Below are 19,133 nucleotides of genomic sequence, written 5' to 3'. Positions count from 1 at the left end.
ACATTTTTGCAAGAAATTAAGATATCATTGATTAATTAGTTGGCATGTGAAATATTGAGATAATTAATGGATGTAAAGGGGTATATAAATAGGTTAAAATGAAGTATTTTTATTAATGAACAGTATAATTATACAATAAAGAACAATTTTATTTTTACCCGTTAGAACGTTACCCAAACCTACTTGCTTTGTGAGCGGAGGATTCCCGTGGGGTTCACATAGGGTAAGTTTGTGGGGGACAAAATAAGTCCCTTTTTGTTAATATGGAATTTACCCACAACACTCTCTCGCAACATTTGGTGACTCCTTCCTTCTTACATCACACGCTGCTGACTTCAGCTCTCTTTCTCTCTCATTCGATTTTGACGGAGGTTGTGCATTTTGGTCCGCCCCTCTTCCCTAAATCTCATTCCCTTTGCGGATTTAGGCTCTGATCTGCTTCGCAGGCGGCGAGATTTCATGTAGGCACGTCGGGATCGATCGGAGGATCGAGGAGGAGCTGTCGCTGGAGCTGAAGTGGGTGGCTTTTGGGGGGGTTTTTTCTTGGTTCTTCTAATTTATGATGGGCTGTTTTCCCTGCTTCGGATCGGCCAGTCAGAGGGAGGAGGAGGAGGAGGTGAAGAAGAGGAATGAGGGGAAAGGTGGTGGGGGTTTCAAGGGTGCCTCGTTGTCGCACCATGGCGGTTCTGGTGAGAAAGTCGGAATTTTTCATAGGGAAAATTGTTTTTTACGTGAATCTCGTGGATCTGATGGTCCCTCTCTGCTGCGTTTTAGGAGTATTTGTTTGTTTAGTGCTGATCGTTTTTCTTTTCTTATCGATCTGTGGAGCTATTGTTCGTGGCCTCGCTTTAGGACATTCAACGTTTCTTTTCTAAATAATGCCAATTGATTTCATGATCATTGCATGAAGAGTAAGTAAGAAAAGAAAAAAGAAAAAATTGAAGCTATTTGTTGTGCTCTTGTTCGATGTTCCATCAGATTTTGGAGATCAGACTCCTCTTTTTGTGGCTAATTTTCTTGCCATATGCATTGATCTCTCCTTACTGAGGAGAAAGATGTCTTGTTCTCCCAAAAACGTTAGGGTGATGCTTTTGTCATGAAATGATCAGGGTATAGGAAGGTGAATGGGAGCTCATGCAATTATTTGATCATGCCTAAAATTATGTTCAAAAGAAGGTGCATTTATGGTTTTTAACAAAATATACGCAGGATTGCGGAATTCAAGAATATTCATTTGTCTCTCGGCTTATGCAACTTATGCTACGAAAGCAAATATCATATACTAAGTCATGTTTTGCTGTCAAAATATCGAGTTTCTTGTTTACTGTTGTGGATTGGTTGTGGCATTAGACAAATTGAGGTCGAGGACTGGTTCAGACTCCAAGAAGGAAGCATCAACTCCGAAGGAAAGCAATGCCGGTCATATTGCAGCTCAGACATTCACTTTCCGTGAGCTTGCTGCTGCCACGAAGAACTTTAGACAAGATTGCCTTTTGGGTGAAGGTGGTTTCGGTCGTGTATATAAAGGAAGGTTGGAGAATGGACAGGTTAGTTTCTGTTTTAGTACTTCATGTGACTAGTTTACCTATAAATGTCTTGATTGCTTTAATTAAATTGATCGGGAACACAAAAATACCTTGTATTGTAAGCTTAGAGATATTATTACAATCTAAGATTGCTGCTTAGGAAACATGTGCATCTGTTATGTGAAAAATGGTATCTGGCATTTAGCATGCAGCTGATGTAAACCAATGCAGGTTGTTGCTGTTAAACAACTTGACAGAAATGGTCTTCAGGGGAACAGGGAGTTTCTGGTTGAAGTCCTCATGCTTAGCCTCTTGCATCATCCTAATCTTGTCAATCTGATTGGTTATTGTGCTGATGGTGATCAACGATTGCTCGTCTATGAATTTATGCCTTTGGGATCATTAGAAGACCATTTGCATGGTTAGATTTCTCAGTTAGCTTATATTACTGATTTAGCCTTGTTGTTCTTATTTTTCCATAATTCCTGCGGTTGCAGTTCTTCTAGAGTTAGACATGTAAAGTGTTAATTAAGTATTATAAATGTTAAAGGACGATTGATAAAATAATTTACATCATCTTACATGATCTGCAAGGGTTTAGATTCTCTTTTACTTGAATGAATACTTAAGAATGAAGGGTGTCACAAATGAGTCCAAATTGAACTTATGAAGGTTCAAGTTACATTAACCTAGAATTCCATACCCTGCTTGAAATTATTAGATTATGTCTCTGCAAATACTTATTTGGCTTGTTTGGTTGTTTGTTTAGAATAAACTACTTGGAAATGTTTGACGTAAGATCTTCTAGTTAAACTATCATATGTTCTTTATGGCTTACATATCACTTTTGTCCATTTTTTACCAACTCCCTTGATCTCATTCACTCCTCTTCAGAGTTCATAGTATATCTGAATCATATAAGTTTAGCCCATAGTGACTAACCACCTCCACAATAGGGAGAGTATCTATCATTTGTTGTTAACAAACAATGGCCAGTTTTTGAGCTAAAGTACCCACCTACAGACAACTGTATTTTTAGTAAAACAGCTATCATGAAATGGTGATGGCTGAACATGCCAAATCCAGCATCAAATCATAGCCATGGTGTCTGGAGGACTGCTTCCATGGTCTTCATTTTAGTACGTCTTTGAGTTTATAATGCTCATCAGCAGAAACTATACACACATATAAAATGCTGTTAGTGGTGGGACAGTAAGACTTTTTAGAAATGGAATTGTGAATAATGTCCTCTTCTTGTAGTATTGGGTACCAATAAATTTCCACCAGTTCTCTAGAGGAGAAACCCACCATGTTTCACTTTGGATGCATGAATGGAACCTGGTTGATATTTTATCAACCCCAAAGATAGGGTGCTGTAAGTTTGGCATGTACCCTTGAGGAGACCTGTATTGGATGTGTTTGAGTAGTATCCTGATAGAGTTATACATAAGCTTAACGCAACAAAATTATTAAATAGCTTTATTGAGATAATGAGCCAAACTGCACATGCTTACTTGGATATATATCTTATTGTCTTGCCTAAGCTTTCAATTTAGAATTGTTTTTTCATTCATAAAGTAAATGTTTATTACACAAAGCTTCATATTCCTTGTATACAAATAAAACAATTCACCAATGTTTATCCTTGCATACATTAAATTTTAGATAGATCATGGTCCAAATAGGAGAAAATTGTTAAGGGCAACAGATAGCCTAAAAACAAGAACCTATTTTTACGGCTAAAATTAAATTGCTAAGCATAGCTAATTTCATTGTACTAAAGTTGAAGATATATCCAAGCCTGAACCTTAAGAGCTTATAAGCAAGTCTGGTAATAAAGTTACTAGTGTCAAATCCTCTAACATAATTGCATTTCTCATCTATTCTAGAACAATCAATCAAAAAGCATGAATATTTTTTGAAGTATTTAAATAATACATCAGATTTCATATATTGCAGCTGATCTTCATCATTGAGTCCTGACTGGCCCTTAATGGGCTTTCACCAAAGGGCATCTGCATAGTTGTACTGATTGCCCTTTCATAGTTCTTACAGCCGGTATAACCTGATCCCAAAAGTGGCTGTTGGCTTATATTTTGGTAGGTTGATTAAGGCAGTATGCATGGCTGGTGAAATTTGTTTCTAAACAGAGGCTGTCAGCCCATATTTTGGTACGCAAATAAGATAGGATTGCTAGTTTTCTTTGTTTGCTATGTGCTAGACCTTGTTCAAGTCAATTTTCTTCTTTACTCCTTGGTCCTCACCAAATTAAGCCAGCTGCTATCCTTAACCATGTGAAGCTGAGTGTACACATCTTGATGCACGAAATATTTCTGGTCCCTTCTTCTGAAGCCACCTCGTTCCTAGTTTGATTGATCTGACAGTTCGGATAGGATTTGATATAATCTGTAAGATACATCTAAATTATCCTTTCAACTTGTAATTACGAGCCACGTTTTAAAAAACCAAACGTTTTTGGTAAGATACAATATTTAAGGAGCAATTTTGATATGTCGTGGAACTCAAATTAGGGAGAATGCTAGTCACAGTGTGACCTGCTGGCACTGTCTCTTACTTCTTTCTAGAAATGTTTCTACACCAGGCTAATGTTATCGACACCATGGAAACTTATTTTTTTGAATGTTCTCAATACTCCTGTTTGTCAAAGAAATATACGACTCAGGGAACATATTAGTGGAAGGATCAGGGAAAGTTGATTGAGTTACACGATACATTATAGTAATGTCTCAATAATAACTTGGCAATTGGATTATTTTAATGGCTCTTTTTAACTCTGGGTATTCTCTTTGGCAATTCATTATGAGTCATGCCATTTACTAAGCAATTGCCAAGTTAGATTTCTTGAGTTCTAAAAGATACTAGACTTCTTCACAAATTTGATTCCATTCTTCTTAACATCTTGTTTTGTTATGAGACATGCCATTTGCTAACCAAAACCAGAATTTATAACGCAAAGATCTTGAGTTCCAACAGACACTAGACTTTTCACAAATTTGATTCAATTCTTCTTAACATCTTTTGTTGTGCTTTAACCTGAATGGACAACATTATGAAAATTTAAAAAAAATTGCTTGTAGCTTTTTTTGTGAGACTGGTTATTATTTAGTTAAACTTCATTATTAGCAACTGTATCTATCATCTGCTTCTTCATCCTTTTATGTGGCTTTTGTTGGTTGTCTGGAATTAATGAACTTAATTGCCCCCATTTTTCTGCATGTCAGAGAAAAGGATAATACCTTGATGCTTTTATGGAGTGATGTTATGAGAATATATGACTGATTCAAGGTCCCAGACAAATCAACTTAATTTTTATTGTTATTTTTTTTTATTTTATAATAGATATCCCTGCTGATAAAGAACCATTAGACTGGAACATCCGGATGAAAATAGCAGCTGGTGCAGCTAAAGGTTTGGAATACCTGCATGATAAGGCGAATCCTCCAGTTATTTATCGTGACTTCAAATCATCAAACATACTTCTTGGTGAAGGATATCATCCGAAGTTGTCAGATTTTGGGCTTGCAAAACTTGGTCCTGTTGGTGACAAGACTCATGTCTCAACCAGAGTGATGGGAACATATGGTTACTGTGCTCCTGAATATGCTATGACAGGGCAGTTAACAGTGAAATCTGATGTCTATAGTTTTGGTGTTGTCTTTCTTGAACTGATTACAGGGCGTAAAGCAATTGACAATACTCGGCCTTCTGGAGAACAAAATCTAGTTGCATGGGTATGTTGCTGTTTCACTTTTTTGTAATACCACATCTAACCTCTGGCATAGTAGTAGAAATTTTGTGGAGTGATTCAGATTCTTATTCTCAACCTTAGATCCCAAAAGTAAAGATTAGAGATTCATACAAAGTATAAAAGTTTGGTTTTGTGATGGCCTTGCAAATTTCAGTTTCAGATATAGACGAAAACTGTGACCTCTTATTTTAAATCTTATTTACAGGCTCGTCCATTATTTAAAGACCGTAGGAAGTTCCCCAACATGGCTGACCCATTGCTACAAGGCCGATATCCAATGAGAGGCCTATATCAGGCACTGGCTGTTGCAGCTATGTGCCTGCAGGAGCAAGCAGCCACTCGACCTTTCATAGGGGATGTCGTGACAGCACTTTCATATTTAGCTTCACAAACTTATGATCCAAATGCAGCTAGTGTTCAGAGAACCAGGTTTGGTTCATCTACCCCCAGGTCCCGAAGCGGGTCTGACAATCAACAGGCTGTTCATTCACCACATCAAAATTCTCCAGACCTTAGGCAAAGGGATCCATTCAAGGCGGGTGGTAAAGGTGCAAAAGTTGGCAGAGGTGGTTCTGCTGGTGGCTCTGGGCGGAAGTGGGGCTTGGATGACTTGGAGACTCATGAGTCTCAGATGGATAGCCCAGTTCATGTAGGGGTAGCAGAAGGCTCACCAAAGACTGTCGATCCGAATCTTGTCAGAGAGCATGCTGTTGCAGAAGCCAAACTATGGGGTGAAAATTGGAGAGAGAGACAACCGAGAAATACACCAGGTAGCTATGATAGTACACATGAGTAGGGGTCTTGTTTGGATGGTGCTTTTCTTGCCATACTTTCATGCACAAAGGGAAGATATAGGTTGCGTGCTTAGCTGGTCAGGACATATGACGTTTGCAGGTTTCATCATGGTACCACATTCTTTTTGTGAATAAGGTTGATGCTCTGTGACATCTACTTTCTTGTCAATCTGCTATATCCGCTGGTTCCTTTTCCTGAGAGACGTGATGTGCCTTACTGAAGCCTTGTAATGTGGCGTACAAGATGGCACAGCCAAAAAGTAAAAGGTCGAAAAAGCATTCAGAAAGTATAGAGTTTGGATTTAGAATGTATACATGCAATCTAGTACAGTCAACTCGTACGAGCAAATTCGGTGCACATTCTGTGTAGTGTCTTTTTTACTCGAAGTACAAGAAAATTTTATTGGATTTTTGTCCATAAAATCTGCACATGAGTTTTCTGTTCACATCTCGTCTCGTAAAACTATGTTTCTTCAAGTTGTATGTCATGCTATTGGAAACTTGCAGAATTCTGTTGTATTTCACTGTGTGAATTTTCTAGCTTCCACCCTTTCTGGTCACTGTTATGTCAGACATTGTTGGTTCCATTTGTTCTTATAATGATGGATGATTATTTCTCCAATTGTTGTTACTATTGTGACACAGGATAAATGTTTGGTACAAGAATTATACAGACTTGATGTTGTCTATTGCCTTTCTTTCATTATCTTCACCTGAGGAATCCATTTTAACCATCACCAGGTAATTTATGACAGCTTGACTTGAAGTATGTGCTTTTGAGTTGTAGGAATTCCAATCCTTTGCTTTGTTCTATTTGGCTCTGACTTTTCATCAAAGGTGAGAAACAATTCTTATTTGATTAATCTAACAGCCAAAAAAGTCTCTTATTTCTTCAATCTTTGTGGCAGGAGTCCCGGTGATGATCTAATTCCCAGTTCAAGAGGATCAAAGACTGTGCATCAGGGAAGTCCTTTTGAGTAAGTTACTATGGTGCGCTGCTGTACTTTTAACCACTGGGTACTCTCTCTCTCTCTCTCTTGGCCTTCATGCCTAAGAGAGAACTCTTTGAATCTATTGTTGCTTTTGTGAATCCACTTGTTCCACTTTCTGATACTTTGCTTTTGATCAAATTCTATGCCTTGTTCATCTTATGTTTTCTTGGATTTCCAGAACAACTATACTTCCTACCCGAATCATTTTGAGCATGGACTTAAAATGCATACCCAAAACGTTGTCCTTTGTGCTGACTCCTATATCTTGGTATGAAGCTCTTGCCTGAATGGATTTAGGGAGAGTTAATACATGTAGTCTTATCTTTTTAATGTACCTACTTGAATTGCTAGATAGAATTGTATATTTAGAGCCTTCTTTTCCACCAACATCTACACGAATTAGTTTAAGATGCCTCTTGTGACCTCAAATAGTTGATACTTTATGCTGTTATTGTTTATCTCACATATTTATATGAGTTATTCACATGATAATGGTGGAAACTAAACATAAATTACCTTTAAGTTGTTCACATTATAAATAACCTTCACACACTATGATGGCTCGACTGATCAAAAGTATCAGAGAAAAATAGAATTATACATGAAATCAAAGATTTACTTCTCATGAGTATAATAATATTGCCACTTCTGCTATGTATTGTTATTATCTCTTTGGGAAACTAAGATAAATGTTTCAATGGATTATAATGATTGCATGATCGCTAGAAATGCCTAAATAAAACCCTTGCATCGACGTGTTTTTGAATGCTTATTAAACAATGATAACACAGGTTCATACCATTCATATAAACTCGAAAGAATATTTTTCTCCGTATTTTAAATACCAACTTAATACGAACGAAGTTGAGCATACATGAAATATTTCTCTAATTATGTGTTCGGTTATTACAAAACGGGGATTGTAATTTTTCATGATTTTTTTATTTTTCAATCAAATTTTTTTCTCTTATCGTAAAATAATGATCAAGTTATATTATTTTTAATAACCATGTAAAAATATAAAAAAAAGGTAAATCCTCTCTTACACAAAATTTAGATGAATGATGAATACCTTATTTAAATAAATAAATAATTTTTTTTGTATGATGTGCTATAATGTTAAATGGATTATAGGGATTATTTTGAAAACCCACGAGCAAACAAATCGCATATAACCGATGAATTATTAAGTAATTCATGATGAAAAGTTCAAGATTTTTGGACTCCAAAGTCGATGCATTATCGATGCGCGACAGTAATCGGATATCCCCACAGAAAATTCAATTTAATTTAATTATTTTTAATATCTTTTACCCGAATCCGATTTAAGTGAGTCGGCGGTGTCCGTACCCGAAAGAACACGGTCCGACGGTGTCCTCAGCCAGCCACTCTGTGGGTCCCATGAAGGGGCAACCAATGGAGAAGCTTACTATGGTGCCGGGTGGCTCGGCCGAGAGAGACGCAGGGAGCGGTCCAGGCCCCGCGCAGGCGCACGTTTCACACGACGACTTCGGTCTTTATACTCACGGCTCGGGAGGGAAGCCGCCTCCGACGACGACGACGACGATCGGAAATGGAGAGGGACGGTGGAAGCTCGGGACTCGACCTGAGGTGGAATTACCTCCCTCGCGATGTCGCCCTCGACATCGTCTCCTTGCTCGAGGTGCTCTCTCAATCCTCTCTCCTCCTCCTCCTCCTCCTCCACCATGCATCTGAACCTCAATCTTCGGCTCTTCACCAATAGGCCTCGGATGTATGCTCCTTGGGCATCTGCTCCAGGTTCTGGCGGGACATCTGCTCCTCCGACTCTATCTGGATCGCGCTCTACGGGCGGCGGTGGCCCTCTGAGGACCGCCGCCTCGTCGCATCGCCCTCTCAGGTCAGCAGAAAATTTCATCGTAATTTCGCCCCCTTTTTGTTCTTTTACTCGTGTTGATTGTGATTCACGAGGGAAGAAACTAGAAAGGCGTTTCAATCTTTAATTTGTGATTGAAAAGGGCCGTATCTCATGGGTGGGTGGGTGGGTGGGTAATTCACACACTGTTGCTGCTCTTAACTAACAGGCTAAGATATGAAACCTTGTCTTTTAATCGAGCGACAACTTGAGCCAATTTTTCATGTTCTCAGGTTAGTCGACATATATGCTCTAAATGACTGAAATCATACACTTGCAGTACTGTTTTAGCTGTTTCTACATCAAAACATATGTACAACATCATGTACTTGTATTATGTATATGGTTACCAATATATGTTCCAATCATCGTTGGTTCTTCATGGTCTCAAGTGAATCTTCTTGAAACCACAGTTGTAGCTTGTATTAGGAGAGTGGTAACCCATATTTGGTATAATTACAATGATATTTTGAGTTTTGTGGTAATCATGTTAAATTTTTGTGGTTGCTCATCTTAAACCCCAATGGGCAAGTTTTTCAAATGTTATCTAGGTATTGTAAAGAGAAGAGTTGATTGGTGGTCTAAAGGTTATATCACTGGTCGAAGAACTTCTAATCCTGTAGTATGCACTGTTTTGTACAAAGTTATGCTGGACCAAATAACTACCACCTAACAACACCAATTCCAGGCTCAAATGAGAAAAATAGATGATTGCATTAGGACACTGATAGCCAACATAAACTATGTTAGATTTCATCGAAATGAATCTTGACTACTTTCATTGTAAGGTTACGCAAGTCATGTGAGATTTCTTCACCATCTAGGTGTCTTAAATTGCTTGTCCGGAAGCGACTCGTTTGGATATAGTGCAAAATAGGTAAGAGTTTCATGTTGTATTGCCAATATATGTTAAAAAAATGAGTTCAAACCAAAGGGTTAAGCTATCAATTTAGAATGTAGAAACACTTTTAGGGAAAGAATTAAGATTGATACATATTAATGAAGCGAAGAATAATTTACATAATCTGTTTATAAGGAACTGAGTAGATAAAATATCTAAAAAGATTGATAATCCTGGACATAAATTTTGGTTTATTAAAAAATAAACAAAAAAGCGGCATAGGTATTGTTTAGACAGGGATATTGCGAAGTGAAGAAATTGAAGGATAAAATTATAGTTTCAAAAATTATACTAGTAGAAGAGACAACCCTTGTTTAGACAGGGTTGTATTTCACTCGCTGCAATTAGGAAAGGAATTCACATCTGAATACTGAGTGACAACCCTTGATATCACTGTAGTTGTATGGCAATGTTTCCTGTGAATTAAAAAAGAAAGAATCATGGCCATGCAATTTCAAAAGTCAAAAGAAGAAATGTTGGTCCCTCTAAAGTTAGAAGTAATTACAGTACAATCAAAATCATCAACTGAATTTTGTACATCTGAGGCATCATTCTCATTTGTCTGTCCTTGATATACTTGTTCAGAGCATAACATCCTTTGCGGTGGCAATGAAGATTTTTTTGGATATTGTATCTCTGTTCATTTCAGTTTGATTTAATTGATCACTGTAATGTATCTTTTACCCAGAAATTAATTTATGTGCTCACTTCCCAATAATCACTTATGGTACAATAAATGTAGTACAGAGAATAATGGCGTCACATAAACTTTTTAACTGTTATTTTATTTTGTAGGAATGCAAAGCTTTTTACATGAACGAGCACAAGAAAATGGCCAGTGCTGTTTCTGCTGTAATAAAATATGTGGAAGAGTCGACACAGAGTGGGTCACTGGAAATTCGTTTTTACATGAAAGCAATTGGTGATCTGACGTCGATGAAACTTGGTTTTAGGGACGTGCAGCTGTTTCTGTTCAGAAGAGAGCAGAACGTGCTATTGAATCTGATTGGGTGTCATTATTGCATATCTTTTCTGGAAATACCAGTCAGTAATCCTCTACACAAACTTCCTGTATTACATTTCCTTGGGTTTTAGATTATTGTTGATTATTCTTTAACCAGGATGATAGGGTTTGTAAAATTAATTATTCCTTGATATTTGTCAATCCCCTTTAACAAGATCTGTTGGTACTCTAAAGTGATTCTTTTTTAGATTCATGTCAACTTTTAACTTTCAAATTTTGGTTTCATGATGTGGCACTTATCTTTCCAGTAAGGAATGATCAAGAAGACATGTAAAGGTCGGCTGTTATTATATTTTGGCAAACATGCTGCTTGCTTTTTCTAGACAATATAAAGCAATATATGGCCTCTTTCCTTAACTAAACTTAGTGATTCCCTGTAACATCTTTTTAGAAGTTGTAATTATATTGAAATATTGTCAATGTGGCAGATTAGTAAATCTTTCTATTGCAACACTTTAAATGACTGATATAGGTGGTGCGTATTTTAGAGTGAAGACTTGGGACTTCTATGATAGAAGATGTCACAGAATACAAATTGCTGGCTAAACTTTCATTTTATAAATTGTTTTAGATTCTTAAATTTAGCTCTGAACAGAAGCTAAGAATAGCTGATCTTGAATTATACCTGAAAATAAAACACATGGAAAAGTTAATGAGAAAGTAATTTGACTACCACATAAACTTGGTTCTCAACATTATTTGAGCTATAATCTAAAACATTTTCACTGAGGTCTTCAAATTGATTCCTGGAGATAGAAGTGAATATTCTATCCTGTTGCAGACAGTTGTCACTGTTGAATGTCAATTTGTTCTTGAAACCTTGCCCATTGTTTACAGCATAAAATAGGTCATAGTTCTAATCATTTTCAATAGATGGAAAAAGAATTGTAGGATTAGTTCAAATGGGGTCAGTCCAATTTATAATGTTCTCGAATTATTTTAGATTACTCTAGAGATTCTGTATGTAAGGTCAAATCCAATAATTAAACATCAACATGATTGTTTCTTTAGTCTAATTAAAAGCATAGAAAACATCCATAACATAGTATCTTCTATAACAGAAAGCAAGACTGTGCTAGCAGCCACAACATTGTGTAATAACAGCATATACTTGGTTATTCTGCGTTGCACGAACATTATGCATTAACATTAACGAATAACATTATCCATGCAAATTATAGTTATCTTCTATATGGAATCAAATAAAAAGAAGGATCATCTAGTGCATATGGCTCCCGCCAATCCTGGATCTGGGATCTAGGGAGGGAATTATGTGATCAATCATTTGGACATAGGTCACAAGGGAGCATCTTTTCTGTGGCATTACGTAGAATCAAATTTTCTTAAGGATTCTTATTCTGCATGAATTATTCTTTTTGTGAAGTTCTCTTTAGTCCAAAATCATGTTAGGAATCTTACCTGATTCATCAGTTCAAAAGTTCAGGATACCAAACTAATGATCTTCTCTATGGTGGTGGCATCCCAGACTGTTGATCTAATGGAAGCACTTGAAATCTGCCAAATACTCGAGCGACAAGTATGCGTGAGGTGGTTTATGCTATGTAGGCGGTTTTACGGCTTCCCCATGCCTAATGAGCACCACTCTCACATAGTGTCTCTGGGTGATCTCGCCATGGGCAACGAGGATGAGGTATTTGATTTGCTCAACTATGGCATAACCAACCAAGGAATGCGTATCCGGATCTCATCTGTTGGATCAAATGGCACATGATCCTGACAAATCATGCCAATCTGAAGGTTATATCTATTAAACTTCATTTTCCATGTAATATATCTAATAAATGTGGATGTTTGTGCATGTGAATGATGGTGGTTAACTGGATGTACCACAGTATGCATGTCCCTTAGTTTGTGAATCTGCAGCACTGCACCATATGCAGTGGAACATTTGTGTTGCCGCTTGTTCATAACTTCTAGGTTTTGATTTCAACTCTTTTCCAGCGGAAAGCTAGTAACTATCTTTCCATAGTAAGATTGATATAGCTTCTCAGATTTGATTATTTGTGTTAAAAAGTGTTTTCAAACACAGTTCGTTCAGTCTGAATTATAACAGAAAAAACTTAAATTTATAAGGATCTGATGAGTATATTATCATTTATTAATATATTTATTGGCTTAGATATTGTTCGTATGTTTTTTCATTTAAAGAAAAAACACATGAACATAAGATATCATTTTATTTCTCCAAATGACCATCTTGGGCTTTGATTACAATTAACCATACCATTCAGGTGTATGATAGGCACAATTATAATAAAACAAAAATATTACAGGAATAAAACAAAAAGATAATAAATAATATAAAATAATAATAGATAATAGAATTATCTATTTTCTGTAACCAATTTCTAACTATTCAAAAAAAGAAAAAACAAAACAAAAACAAAGTTATCATTTGTCATGTTGTCTTCAAAATTATAATGGTAGCCTTCCCTTCCATAACCATAATATGCTCACATTAATCATATGTCAATACCTTTCTTGGAAACCAGTAAGTCCGACACAATCCCATATTTCGGAGCTGGCATCACAATGATTAACAAGTAAAAAATTATATCCGTACACTGACGTGTCACATTTATAGGCATCATTCATGTTACTCATCTACACTTGTCTAATATATTTATTGTGAACATATATGATTCATACAAAATTATTCTTCTTGCTTTCTTCCTCTTCCTACAAGAAGTTTCAAAGTTTTCGGTTCCTATATTGTTTGATCATTTACTCTTTGTAAAAAAAAAAAAATTGTATAACATTGCATATCCTGTCCATTATATATATATATATATATATATATATATATATATATATATATATATATATATATATATATATATATATATATATATATATATATATATCGTAGAAGATAAGAATTTTTATATTTAAGAACACCGTATACCCTTTTTCGTCATCCCAAATAGTAATCTTCATAACTTCTTGTGGTTTTATCTTGTTGACCTAGTATAAGTTCGAATAGTTTTATAGTTGAGTTTTATCATTTCTATCGATAGATTTTTCTTCTTCTATTATTCAAGCCTTTAAGGATCATGCTTCTCCTTCTCGATTAGATCAATATATTTCTTTTGTCTATTCTTAAATTTAAGAATACCATGATATAGGAGATTTTATACCTATTTCGCTTTGCAATATCAACTTCATAATTCTTGCCAAAGTGTTGTTTAATAGGATAAAGCCTCATCTTAATATTGTTATCTTTCAAGAGATTGGATCAATTAACGATAATATTTTTATTACCAATAAAGTGACATATTCTCTTTATAACTCAAGGATCGATATTTTTTTATTATGATTAAGATTGATTTGTAAAGGCTTACCATAGGATTTCGTGGGATGCCATCTTAGCTATTATAAAACTTACTAAGTTTTTTGATAAGTTTATCTCTTATATTAATACATGTATCTCTATCTCACTTTTGTTTGTCTAGTGAATGAGCACCTATGTCAAGGGGTGTAGTGGGGTATTCGGTGACTTTATTTCTCTGTTTCTTATACCCTTATGTCATAGATTTTATCATTCTTTCTTAATGATGCATGTGTTAGAGGTGCTATTTCTCCCTTTTATTTTAAGAGATTATTTAAAATTTATTACATTATATACGCTGGTGAGATTTTGTTATCCTTTCTTGCAAATAAGTGTTCTTGCCATACTACTTAGTAGATTTTAAGTGTATATGAGTCTTTGACTAATTAGAGGGTGAATATGGTCAAATCAAATATCTTTTTCCGTAAGCATATTTTCTTCCAAGTGAGAGAGGATCATTTCCTCGTATCTGAGTACACTTATTGTCCCCAAGTACATTACTAAATCTGACCTTGGTTCCTTGGTCCAACCTGAAATGCTTGGGGTGATGACATGGATCCTTATTATCTTAGATTGGGTCCATCACTTTGATTAATTTGATGTTTAATTCTATTCTCTTGTATCCATTGAGTGTGACTTAGATGTAGGATAGCATATTGGATAAGATTACTCAATCTATGATGAATTTCTTATGATCTAACTCTAGTAAGACCAAGAGCATTCATTTAGTGGCTTAGGACAATATGATTTGCCCTAAGAACTAGAGAGATATATGTATAGACTTTATAGAATAAACGTATTCTCTTATATTTGAACAATGGAGACAACCTCTAGGTATAGGTGGTAAAGTTAAATATAATATTATCGACCTTTATTGAATCAAAACTTAATCTCAATCTTTCGTGTACCCAAGGATTGAATTGATGAGGGGCTTAATTGGAGGGAGAATTGGGCTCACTAGTAGCCGCCCTTGTTGTTGTTATAGGTTTATGGTGGATTTGAAGAGAATGCAACAATGCTCTTTATAATCATTCTAACATATCTGTTTCTAACATTGGTTATGGGTTCAGTCTTGGGTTATAATAAGGCCAACGTTTCTGATAGCATTAGGCAGGAGAGAGAATTTAATAGTCCCCTCCTTTTGTAGGGATCATATTAAACTATGATGATTCTTAGAAAGGGGGGGATGTTGATCCCATTTTTACCGATTGATTGGTGAGTGCATATAGAATCTTATTTATTGATTCTCATTAATATTTTGAAGCATAATTATTCAGTTCCATGGTTTATTAGAAATATTATTTTGTCGAGTTTGTTAGACTTGATAGATATTATAATCTTTCTCATCTGTATAGGAAAGTGAATTAAGTTGATATATATTATTTTTTTAGTTAGTGAGAAAGGGACATAGTAAGATTTTTTAATTTTGAATAAATAGTGTTTATTATTTTTCTATTTTTTTATCAACTAAAATGAAGGTTCATGCAATTTCCGAGATGATGATAATGATGATGAATATGAATTATCTTCTTGTTAACTACATGTTTACATTAGCTACAATTTGATAGATTCCATCACGGGAATAATGATCTTTTAACGTTTCTTTTCTCTTCTTTTTCTTTGAAAGAAGCACTTTCATTAGCTTAAAAAAAATCAAACTGCATGTAGACAAAACATTTGTTAGATTATTAAAGTCGATCATTTCAGTGAATTAATTATATGATAATGTCGGATGCGATTAGAGGTGTTTATAAATGTTGGACGAGATCACAAATTAGTTCTATCTTTTTTTTTCATCTCAATTGTCTGTTTGCTCTAATAAAATATATATTATTTTGATTAATCTCGCGTCGGTGTATTACTGTCAACTTTAGTTTAGACATCTTGACCAGTAGTTTAGGTCAAACGAAGGCAATAGACCAACTATCCCCGACCTAATTCATGATAAGTCCGCCAACTTCCTAGCGAAATAACTAACATGTCAAAGATCACTTTGTTCACACTAGCGGTCCAACTTGTAATGGTCTTTTTTTTTTTTTACATTATGAACAACACGTTTCGCTAGTTCCCTTCCCGTGTCGAATAGCGCTCTTATCCAAAAAATCAAATATTTAATATTAGAACCAACCTAATATTTAGAAATGATGAAAGGAAAAGAATTATTCATGAATAAAATAAGAATCCTCGTTAATACTCTAATAGTTCAATGAATAAGACTAAGATAAACTTAGAAATATACGATTGTGATCAAATGAATTGATAGGCGTATCCTATCGGGTCTAAACTTTAACAACCAGATATTTTTGGCCTGAGCCATATCAAATTTAGGATGGTTTTCATAGAGACTTAAACTCCAAAATCTAATCTTTATATTCATGTCCTCTTTCTCTCCTCCAATTTGTAAGCGATAAACATTAAAGTTTTCTTTCTCTTTTTTTAATGGATCAACAACTACTATATCTTTTAACACTAAATAGCAAAATAATAAACAAATCACAAGCCAAAATTTACATTACAAAAAAAAAACCTTCAATGTGAAGAGAAAAAAATTAGATCAATTATTTTACTTTTAATATAATAAATTTATAAACTTTTTATATCGAATATCATGATAAAATAGATCCTCAGATGTGTTTCAAGAATATCAAAAATAAATAAAAAAAATTCAAAAATTACATTAATTGATTCATAGATCAATTATTTTGCTTTTTAATCTGTTGTCATCTAAACTACAGGATTAGGATTATGGTATTAATTACCCGTCTGACTCACCCGTGCGTCACCAATGATGACTTAGGAAATCCAATCTGATGGCATGAAAGAGTTGGCATTACATACACTTAATGGAATTATGACATTTTTTCTAAAATATGTATTGGTATTCCGTTCGATAATATTATTATTGCCTTCTTAAACGGTAGATCTCGACAACCATATAAACCAAAGGAAACAATTAGAGTTCACTGCGCCCGTCGTTCACCCAAGACTCGAGTAAAGGCCACATGGAGAACAAGAGAGTGATGGGGGAGGAGGTGGTGGTGATAGTTGGAGCTGGGCAGTCCGGGCTTGCGGCGGCGGCGTGCCTGACGGAGCTGTCGGTGCCGTGCGTCATCCTGGAGCGCGAAGATTGCATCGCCTCCCTCTGGCGCAACCGCTGCTACGACCGCGTCTCCCTCCACCTGCAGAAGCAGTTCTGCCAGCTGCCGCACGCGCCGCACCCGCCGGAGACGCCGATGTACATTCCCAAGCAGGACTTCATCCGGTACCTGGAAGACTACGCGGCGCGGTTCCGCCTCCGGATCAACCTGCAGCGCAAGGTGGAGTCGACGAAGTACGACGAGGAGGCGGGGAGGTGGCGGCTCGTAGCGACGAACGGCGAGGACGGGAGCATGGAGGAGTACGTGGCGAGGTACGTGGTGGTAGCGACCGGGGAGAACGACGAGATGGTGGTGCCGAAGATCCCGGGGCTGGAGGGGTTCAGCGGCCCGGTGGTGCACTCGAGCCTGTACCGCTCCGGTTCGGAGTACAAAGGCAAGTCGGTGCTGGTGGTTGGGTGCGGTAACTCCGGCATGGAGGTGGCGCTCGATCTGGCCGAGAATGGCGCCACCACTCACATCGTAGTAAGAAACAAGGTTTGTATCCACCAACCCATGCACGTATTCTTGACGCCTCATGCGTGCGTCAGCTGCAGCCAAAGCAGACGCCCAACGACTCATTTACCTCCGTGCAAGAATGCAACTTTGCATTCATGTTACAATGCTGATCTCAATTTGATCTAAAAACATGACTTGTTTGATGCAGTTCCACATTGTAACCAAAGAGATATGGGTAAAGGCCATGATTCTAAGCAGATTATTTCCATGTAAAGTGGTGGACACCGTCATTCTCCTACTATGCCATCTAGAGTTTGGCAGTCTGGCCAAGTATGGCATCCGCAGACCGGCAAAGGGACCGTTGTATCTCAAGGAGCACACCCCAGTGTATCCTGTCCTGGATTGTGGCACAGTGAAGAAGATAAAGTCTGGAGACATAAAGGTGTGTGGTTTTTTTTGTCTTTGCTGTATCTTACTTATCCACGTGAATCGACCAAACCCTAATCCCTCAACTGGATGCGTTACAGGTTTTACCTGCGATAAAGCACATCGAAGGAAACGACGTGACGTTCTCCGATGGAAGGACTCAGCACTTCGACGCCATCGTTCTCGCTACAGGCTACAGAAGCACAGTGAAGAGATGGCTCAAGGTAATTAATGTGCTTGCACTTCACACGTATGAACACTGCATGCATGCATGAGAGCATACATGTATACATCATCTATTTACGAGATGGGTGCAGGGTGATGACAGTCTTATCGACGAAACTGGAATGGCGAAGCAGACGCACCCCAACAACTGGAAAGGGCGGAATGGACTTTACTGTGCTGGGCTTTCAAGGAGAGGGATTTATGGGTCTGCAGAAGATGCATTAAAAATAGCTAATGATATTGGTGACGACTACAAGCATACACAATGAATAGGATCCATTCATCTATCAATAAGAAAGAATATGCATCTGTCAATAAGAAGATGGAGACGATGAAATTGAGTTTGAGAAAGAGTTCCTGGATTCCTCTTCTTCGAATGAACAAGAAACATTTAATGTCTGCAATGGTGCTTCCTTTATCATCAAGATGTTGACGTTTATCCTCTATATTCTGATTCGTCGCACGTTGGGTGTGGAGCTTTAGTTATTACCTGAGTTGTTATCCAACCTTAAAAGGCACTTTGTGGGCACGAAGGTCCTCACAATGTGTCTGCCATGCACGCACACAAAGGATGACATATATTATGCCAAGATAATAGGGGAATGTTTGACATGCACAGAGTACGGTGACAATAATGTGA

General features: G+C 36.8%; 3 protein-coding genes across 3 annotated transcripts; all 3 read left to right on the top strand.

Annotated features, from left to right (window-relative positions):
• The first annotated feature begins 334 nt into the window (after positions 1–334).
• Positions 335–6,711, top strand: LOC103998241 (receptor-like cytoplasmic kinase 185). The gene is made up of 5 exons (XM_009419662.3): positions 335–689; positions 1,351–1,547; positions 1,758–1,947; positions 4,887–5,278; positions 5,501–6,711. Exons 1-5 carry the CDS (start codon positions 560–562, stop codon positions 6,089–6,091), a joined length of 1,500 nt encoding a protein of 499 aa, XP_009417937.2. The 5' UTR covers positions 335–559; the 3' UTR covers positions 6,092–6,711.
• Positions 6,712–8,538: 1,827 nt separating this feature from the next.
• LOC135593258 (uncharacterized) lies at positions 8,539–12,851 on the top strand. Its single transcript, XM_065083154.1, has 4 exons — positions 8,539–8,744; positions 8,826–8,960; positions 10,672–10,920; positions 12,387–12,851. Exons 1-4 carry the CDS (start codon positions 8,655–8,657, stop codon positions 12,630–12,632), a joined length of 720 nt encoding a protein of 239 aa, XP_064939226.1. The 5' UTR covers positions 8,539–8,654; the 3' UTR covers positions 12,633–12,851.
• Positions 12,852–17,257: 4,406 nt separating this feature from the next.
• LOC135594072 (probable indole-3-pyruvate monooxygenase YUCCA5) lies at positions 17,258–18,762 on the top strand. The gene is made up of 4 exons (XM_065084496.1): positions 17,258–17,881; positions 18,051–18,284; positions 18,370–18,492; positions 18,586–18,762. Exons 1-4 carry the CDS (start codon positions 17,270–17,272, stop codon positions 18,760–18,762), a joined length of 1,146 nt encoding a protein of 381 aa, XP_064940568.1. The 5' UTR covers positions 17,258–17,269.
• Positions 18,763–19,133: the final 371 nt, after the last annotated feature.

The sequence above is a fragment of the Musa acuminata genome, chromosome BXJ1-9, assembly GCF_036884655.1.
Source record: "Musa acuminata AAA Group cultivar baxijiao chromosome BXJ1-9, Cavendish_Baxijiao_AAA, whole genome shotgun sequence".
NCBI lineage: Eukaryota > Viridiplantae > Streptophyta > Magnoliopsida > Zingiberales > Musaceae > Musa > Musa acuminata.
The sequence above is the reverse complement of the archived record's forward strand: the minus strand, read 5'-3'. Positions and strand labels throughout refer to the sequence as shown.

Coding starts and splice junctions, on each gene's coding strand:
- LOC135593258 (XM_065083154.1), top strand. CDS start 8,655: ATGGAGAGGGACGGTGGAAGCTCGGGACTCGACCTGAGGTGGAATTAC. Junction 8,745..8,825: donor ACATCGTCTCCTTGCTCGAG/GTGCTCTCTCAA, acceptor CTTCACCAATAG/GCCTCGGATGTATGCTCCTT. Junction 10,921..12,386: donor TATCTTTTCTGGAAATACCA/GTCAGTAATCCT, acceptor GTGGCATCCCAG/ACTGTTGATCTAATGGAAGC.
- LOC103998241 (XM_009419662.3), top strand. CDS start 560: ATGATGGGCTGTTTTCCCTGCTTCGGATCGGCCAGTCAGAGGGAGGAG. Junction 1,548..1,757: donor GAAGGTTGGAGAATGGACAG/GTTAGTTTCTGT, acceptor AAACCAATGCAG/GTTGTTGCTGTTAAACAACT. Junction 1,948..4,886: donor ATTAGAAGACCATTTGCATG/GTTAGATTTCTC, acceptor ATTTTATAATAG/ATATCCCTGCTGATAAAGAA.
- LOC135594072 (XM_065084496.1), top strand. CDS start 17,270: ATGGGGGAGGAGGTGGTGGTGATAGTTGGAGCTGGGCAGTCCGGGCTT. Junction 17,882..18,050: donor ACATCGTAGTAAGAAACAAG/GTTTGTATCCAC, acceptor TGTTTGATGCAG/TTCCACATTGTAACCAAAGA. Junction 18,493..18,585: donor CAGTGAAGAGATGGCTCAAG/GTAATTAATGTG, acceptor AGATGGGTGCAG/GGTGATGACAGTCTTATCGA.